Source organism: Oncorhynchus kisutch, unplaced genomic scaffold (genome assembly GCF_002021735.2).
Source record: "Oncorhynchus kisutch isolate 150728-3 unplaced genomic scaffold, Okis_V2 Okis06b-Okis10b_hom, whole genome shotgun sequence".
Classification (NCBI taxonomy): Eukaryota; Metazoa; Chordata; class Actinopteri; order Salmoniformes; family Salmonidae; genus Oncorhynchus; species Oncorhynchus kisutch.
Genome location: NW_022261983.1, coordinates 2125036 through 2132728, shown reverse-complemented (window position 1 = coordinate 2132728; position 7693 = coordinate 2125036). Strand labels below are relative to the sequence as shown.

Below are 7693 nucleotides of genomic sequence, written 5' to 3'. Positions count from 1 at the left end.
TGACTGTTACTGCACATCCTGACAACAATGCAGTGGATTGTGAATGTTAGCGTTGGTCATATCAATTGTGAAATACAGTTGACTCCTGACAAAATGTTAATTGTTTTCAACTCCATGCCGTTTTTTATTTAAACAGGGAGTCACATTGAGATGAAAATATATTTTACAAGAGAGCCTTGTACACATTACAATAAAAACAGAATATTACAACAACATACACGTATAAAACAATAGCATTCAGCACAATAAATAAAAACATCTGAATAAAAGCAATCACATTCAATTACATAGAGATCCTCAATCGATGCAATTGTGCAATTACAGTAAATGAATGTAGGACAAAAAAACAACACACTTTTGTGCTGAAATTAACAAAGATGTGCCGTTAATAATGCACAACAATGATTGGTCATACATCTACTATATTTGATCTGATTGGTCATACATCTACTATATTTGATCTGATAGGTCATACATCTACTATATTTGATCTGATAGGTCATACATCTACTATATTTGATCTGATTGGTCATACATCTACTATATTTGATCTGATAGGTCATACATCTACTATATTTGATCTGATTGGTCATACATCTACTATATTTGATCTGATTGGTCATACATCTACTATATTTGATCTGATTGGTCATACATCTACTATATTTGATCTGATTGGTCATACATCTACTATATTTGATCTGATTGGTCATACATCTACTATATTTTATCTGCATGCCTCATATTGAGGAAAATATTTCACTGCTATTGAATACACTTCGAGTTTGCAACAAGAGGGTAAAATATCCAGCTATGATTCTATGACGAGATGCTCACTTATGTGTTGTTGATGTCGTGGATACACCTTAGCTTCATGCCATTTTGGTCTTCAGAGAAGGAATGGGACATCTAGTTGATGTTGACCACTGAAGTTATGTTGACAAACCAGAGTTCATTTCAGTAGACTTTACACAATGGACACTGTCCATCACAGTTCTAAGTGTTAGAAGCATTGCACTTCAGCCTACATACCTGCTTGTGGGTAGTTTGAACTCAACTGTTTTCATTATGTGGTCCTATGGATTCATGGGACAACCATTAACATGTTTATTTTCTATTTTTTATACATGTGAATTTCATGTTACTATTTTAGCATTGTTCACACATTTGCTAAAAGAAACAGTCACACAACCATTCAAAACAAACAAAAAGTTAAGGCAACTTTATTAGGCGTAACTAGTCATTCTTCATACAAAAAGACAATATTAAGACTGGTTAGAAAAAAATACATCAAATGTGAAAATCCTATATAAAGGGGCCATTTCACTGGTAAAACTATCATTAAAATGAATAAGAGAAGTACAAAGTAGTTGGTTATCAAATACCACATTTTGGGCACAATACATTTAATATTACACAGGCTTCCTGCATAAGACAAGATTTAATATAAAAATATATACAGTATTCAACAAACAAAAACAGATCATGACTGCATAACTTGACAACACATTCCTTAATATTTCCAGTCAACATAATGGTTGAACACAAAGCATTCCAACAAACAACTGTACACTTACAGTAAGCAAAATATCCATACAATTTGCCTTGTGAAATGGTTTTTACAGGCAGAATTTAATTCATTCTTAAGACACTAAACTGAATTTTGTACACACACACACACACACACACACACAGTCTTCCTCTGACAATACGCTCTAAAACATACTCATTCATTGGTATGTTGGTCCAAAATGTTCAGGAGATATTCCATAAGACTCCTTTTCTGGCAGGATTTGTCTAAGTGGCGACCCTACTTTTTCACAGTGACGTTGTACGCAACAGGTCCTCTAAATGTGAACCCCAAGTAGAATGTGATGTTTTCATTGCCATAGGGCACAGAGGCTGCTTTCAGATGAGGAATAGTGAACTTCTTCTCTTTTGGGCCCTCAAGGTACACTATCCCATCTTCTGTCCACCCAGACACAGTCCTGAGCAGTTTTGCCATCTCTGGCATTTTCCACACCTCCCCACTGAACCACTTCATTCTCTTTTCTGAGATGGAGAGGACCTTTGTAATCATTTCAACCTTGCTTTTGTGAACAATCTTGTCCCACCCACTTCCATTACTAAGGAAAAAGTGTGTGTAAATCCTTTTCTTCCTTTGTGGTATATCCTTCATTTTGGTCCAGTAGCTCCTTTTGAGGTACTCAACAGCTGATAGAACAATGTTGTATTTGGTCTCTTTTTCAGGGTCTGTGTCATGATCTTCTGGCCAGAAGAGCAAGATAAGCAGGAACAGAGCACTGGACAGGCACTTCCGTTTCTCTTTTGGGAACTGCTGACTGAGTTTCTGAAGGTCTTTCAGAGCAGCCAACTTTGGAGATTGGGTTGTAAGGCAACTCAGAGCAATATGAGCTGCTATGTAATTGACAAGATCCATTTGATCCAGCCTGGCCATCAGAGGGTTGCTGGGGTAGAGCGATATGATATTCTCTAGGACTTTGACTTGGTCTCTTTCTTTCTGGTCAGTCAGAAGGGAGAAGATTGAAGTTATATTCCCCCCACCAAGCCGGTAAATGATCATGCGTTTCATGAATGGAGTTAAACTGCCAGGGTTCAACTGGCACAGCTTTGGGGCAATGCTGATAGAGGCATCACTGAAATATTTACCATACTCAGAGGATTTTCTTACCAACCATGTCATTGGATGGCTTATTTTCATCTCAGAGCTTTCAATTGTCTCCTCCTCATCTGCACTGATGTCTGTCTGGAAGTAACTCAGGTCCTCCGAGATCCACTCCAGGGCTTCATGCAGTGTCATTTGAAGGCCTTTCAAATTGATGTGAAAATTCTCCCAGGGCTTCTTCACTTCCTCAGGAATGTAATCAGTGAGAAGGTACTTCATACATTCTGAATGGCCATACGTTTTGCTTGAGAAAACACGCAATGAGAATACGAGCTTCAACAGACTGCAGCCAACTTCAACTGCAGCAAAAAAGCCACTGTTGTTCATGTTTTCAAGGTCTGAGATAGCAGATTTCTCACATTCTCTGAAACACTCCATTGCTTTCAGCGCAGTTTCAACAGCGTCTGCTGTATTTTCTGCTGTTTTTGGTACTTTCTCAATTGCTTTACACTTGGCGTTGAACCATCTTCTGTATACCTGGCCTTTCGTGTCAAGAATGTAAGAGTTGTTAGGCATTTGTTTCGCTGCTATCTCCGCCCAATCTTTTGCCTCTTCAAACTTCTCATGGGAGTAATTCAGGCGAGCAAGTTGCTGAGCAAAGAATGCATCTTTGTTGAAGCGTTTGTATGCCTCTTTGAGGAGCTCGATTGCCTTGTCAGGGGTTTCCTTTTCACTCACATGTTCAATGAGAGGAGAGAAAAAGCTGTTTGATTCATCACCTTTACTTACTCTGCAGCGTCTCATGAACAGGGCTCGCAGGAACTTCCCATAATCTTCTTTTCCAAATCTGTGCTCAAAAAGCCCATCCTCGTGGAGAAGATCCATGGCCAACCCACTTTGCTGCTTTTGGTCACCAAGGAGCTGCTGAAGGATTTCCTTTGCAACAAGTGGATGAATGATTCGAACTGATTCAATGTGCGTCTTGTCATCTCTCAGATGTATAAAGACAAGTTTGGCCTGCTCACTCAGTGATCTCTCAAAAGCATGCTGACGGAATCGATCTATATGAATGGTGAATACTAGCAGAGCTTCGCAATGGGACTGGGAAATGAATGAGTTCTGAACATAAGTGTTGAGCAATGCCACATACCGAATGAGCCGAGTGACAACCGCTTCATGATCAATGTCTTGGAGCAAATGTTTCACAAATTGCGCAACATACTCAACAATCTTCTGGTGTTCAAATTCTTCACTCATCAAGACGAATGTCAAAATGAATTCTGGCTGGTACTGTTCTTCAAGCTTCTGTCGTTTCCCAGCAAACTGTCTCTTCTCTTCTTTTGATAGTTTGTGAGTGACAGCTACATTCTGCAATGGTGCGTCTTTGCACATCTTCTCTGGGTTATGTGATCGTCTGCAGCTCAACATAATGAAGCAAGGTGTTCCTTGTTTGATTTTCTTAGTGTTGACGGCAAACTCTAATTCATTCCTCAGCTCATCAAGGTATTCTTTGTCACAGTCCTCAATCAGCAGGAGCACTGGGAGACATTTCTCAGGATCTTTTTCCTCATACTCTCTGAGCTGGACAGCATGTTCAGATACAGTGGCTGCCGAGTATGACGGCTTCACAACAGCACATCTTAGGTCTGTCCTCTTGTTCCATAACACTTGCCTTCCCACTGTGCTTCCACCGCTTCCTGGGTGATGGTAGATGTTGATACTGTTCACAGGTCTGTCTACACCCCATTTCATCGTGTCAGTGAGAAGTTCGGAGACCTCCCTGTATGCATCTCTTTGAATTACTTCTCCAACAAACCTCTTCTCTGCAAGCCAGAAATTCAACCAGGTCACTCTTCCCCCGTGGTAAAACTGTCTTTCAATGTTTTCTTTTTCTGCTTTGATGTAATCATCGCTTGTTTCATCACAATGATTGACACTCAGGATTTCCAAGGAATACATCCTTTCCTCGTCACGAGTTTCAAGAAGGCACTGTCCTTTCAGGTAGATAGGCAAGTGTTTGGTGTCTCGAGATGTTACAGGTTGGATTCGCTGCAGTGTCGCATCAACATGGCTCATTTTCATCCCGACAACACTGGAACGGTTCACAGTTTCTGTTCCACATGAACCCTCTGCAAAACTTTGCCATTTCTGATAGTTATCCTCAGATTCTGAGATGCAAATGATGTCTTCATGGCCTTCCATATCTGTGAAGAACTCATAGAAGGTGTGCAAAAGTGGTTTCTCAACAGGGGATGTGAGAAGGAAGACCACCAGGAATGCTCCTTTTGGCAAGACCTGTTTGCAGATCAATGACACAGATTCCCTCAGGAGTGTAATTTTTGTTTTGATCCATGTCATCTCATCACAGGGGTTTTCATTCCCTTTGTAATCGCTTCGTCCGTTGCAAAATATCCAGCTGGTTTGCTCAAACAAATGCAAATGGCTCACAAATTCGCCAATGCTCATACCACTTGTTATTTTGTAGTTCTGCATGAAATGCATATTTGCAGCATGGTGCTGAATATATTTACTGCACAGTCCTGACAGCTTAGAATCTGTGTCAAAGTCGAACACACAAAAAATATTCATGTTGAGCAAGAAGTCAATACTGCTCAAATCATCTGGTTTGAACTTGTTAGTGACAAGAATGTACCATTTCTCCTTTTCAATGAATTTCTTGCCACTGGTTATCAGCATGGTGAGTTTCCTTCCGAGGTCTTGGCAGATGTCCGGGGTGTTAACATATCGACAATGCTCAGCCTCTTCTCTTTGGGCATCTCTATCTCTGACTCGCTGGTAGAAGTCATTTTGATCACTCACTGGCTCGGTTTTTGATCCTACCCTTCGATAGATTGTTTCCTTTTCATGCTCAATCTTGTTAGAGGACTCTTTGAAGTTTGGCAAGCGAACAGAGTACACTCGGTTCTTAACAATGCTTATGGAGGGAATAATATCAACCTCCACCACGTATCTTTTTTCTGTGCTATTTATGTCCATAACCTCTATAAACCGAGGTGGACGTATGCACTGTCGCACATGCTCGCTGTCAGAGCGAGAGAAACTCCTTTCAATGTGATCCAATGCATCAACATATATATCTTTCTCAGAAACCAGAACACCAATTATCTCACCATGCACATAGCCTGCATCATCCCTACTGTCCATCACACCAAAGTGTATTGTGCCATTTGATCTGATATTCATGCAGCCACTACCGAATTTGAGAACCTCTTTGGCAAATTTTGCCTGTAGTCTTGTGCGGTCCAATTTGGCAGCATTGTCAAGTGACTTGTACTCATGACAGGGAGATATCAGATCAAATACACCAGATTCAGGTTGCAGAACACTATGTTTGACATATGTGAAATCAATGCCTTCTTTGCCAAATGGCCGTGGCTTGCAGTCTCTCTTCGTGGTTAACACATTGTCCTCAACAGATTGTCCTTGATGAGTTTGTTTCTCTTCCTCTGAAAGACCTTGATCGGTCTCTGGAATCTGGGGAGCTGATCCCGGCTTCTTCTTTTTACTTTCCTGTTCACTATTGTTGCTACTTTGAGGCTTTTCCTTGCCCCGAGTTGTCTGTTTGGTGTCTATAAGCTCATTTCTCTTTCTGATGATCAACAGAGCTGGTCCTGATTTCATTCCAATCTCTTTTCTCAGATAGTCCTCAGTCAGTACAAGGAGAATTCTCCCATCTACCTCTTCCTCATAAAGCTTCTTGATGTATTGCTCCTTCACTCCAATAGTTCTTAACCAAGAGCTCACGTTGGAGTCAGTCCATTTTTCAACAGGAAGTTCATCAGGTTCCTCTGCTGTAGAATATAATAGAAAAATCAAATAACTGATTAATTACCTATATGAAGTATTAGTAGAATATAAAAACATCATTACACCAATATCTCTTTCTTACCCATTATTGCACTTCAGTCTACGAGCTCACTGCTGTGTAGGGTCTTGCATAATCAGTCTGAGGAAAATAGTAACTTTTAATCAATCAACTACATCATCTAAAATAGCACTGCTTGTTTTTCTACTGTGTGTTGCTCAGTGAAACATATTTGAAATGAACAAACTACAAAAGAAGTACATCCTTTAGTAGGCTATGAATATATTTTTAAAAATGTCTTCTTTCTTGGTAGCCCAGTAAAGCAAAATGACCTTAAATGATGTTGAAAAAACATCTGACATTGGAACCATGTTAATTTTCAGTTGTAAGTGAAAGTTTAAAATACATATTTTAGGGATGTTGAAAAGACGACTCCTCTGGGTGTTGAAATGGTGTCTGACATTAAAGCCATGTTCATTTTCAGTTCTAAGTGAAAGATAAAAATCTGTATTTTTTGCTGTGGTTTCATAAGGTCAAATTGTAACCGTAACCAATTTCACTGACATCTCATGTCAATGATGAAAGTATTATGTCTCAATCCCAAAAATATTTGGTTCTGATTGATTTATTATTGCTCTCATCTGTCACTTGCACTTATATTAGCCATTTCAAAAGCTGAAGAACTGGCAGTGATCATGTTCAAAAGACACAACCAACCGAACACTAACTACAACAATATTCTCTATCGACATAACGTTTTAAAATATAAACACTGGGTATTATTCTAATGAGGTCCACCCCAAACAAGGCCAAATTGAGTTGGTCCGTTGGCGTTAATCGCATCTCCATTTTCTTCACTGCACGGATCCTTTTAAACACACGCATTTCCTCACGGAAGCTGTTAAGCACAGAACACAGCTACAGTCAATGCTTGCTGACGTCGCTGATGACTCTAGCCAAAATCATGTAAAAGTTATGCCCAATATCACAGGAGCTATGTTTTATTCTTTCTGCCACTGCTTTCAAAAAAATGGACTAAACTTTTAGGGACAAATTTGAGCAAATTCTAATTTTTTCAATAATCGTGATTAATCGCAATTAACTAACGCAATTAACCATTTTAATCGTTTGACAACCCTAAAGAATAGACATTTTCAATGTCCGTAAATGACATCTTTTAAACTTTAACTTAGAACTGAAGATGAACGTGACTGCAATGTCAGACAGAGAATACTTTTCAA

At 39.5% G+C, this 7693-nt stretch overlaps 1 protein-coding gene across 1 annotated transcript; it reads right to left on the bottom strand.

Moving 5' to 3' along the window:
* Positions 1–100: 100 nt before the first annotated feature.
* On the bottom strand, positions 101–6659 carry LOC116359903 (sterile alpha motif domain-containing protein 9-like). The gene is made up of 2 exons (XM_031813849.1): positions 6537–6659; positions 101–6438 (listed from the first exon to the last, which is right to left on the bottom strand). Exons 1-2 carry the CDS (start codon positions 6538–6540, stop codon positions 1811–1813), a joined length of 4632 nt encoding a protein of 1543 aa, XP_031669709.1. The 5' UTR covers positions 6541–6659; the 3' UTR covers positions 101–1810.
* Positions 6660–7693: the final 1034 nt, after the last annotated feature.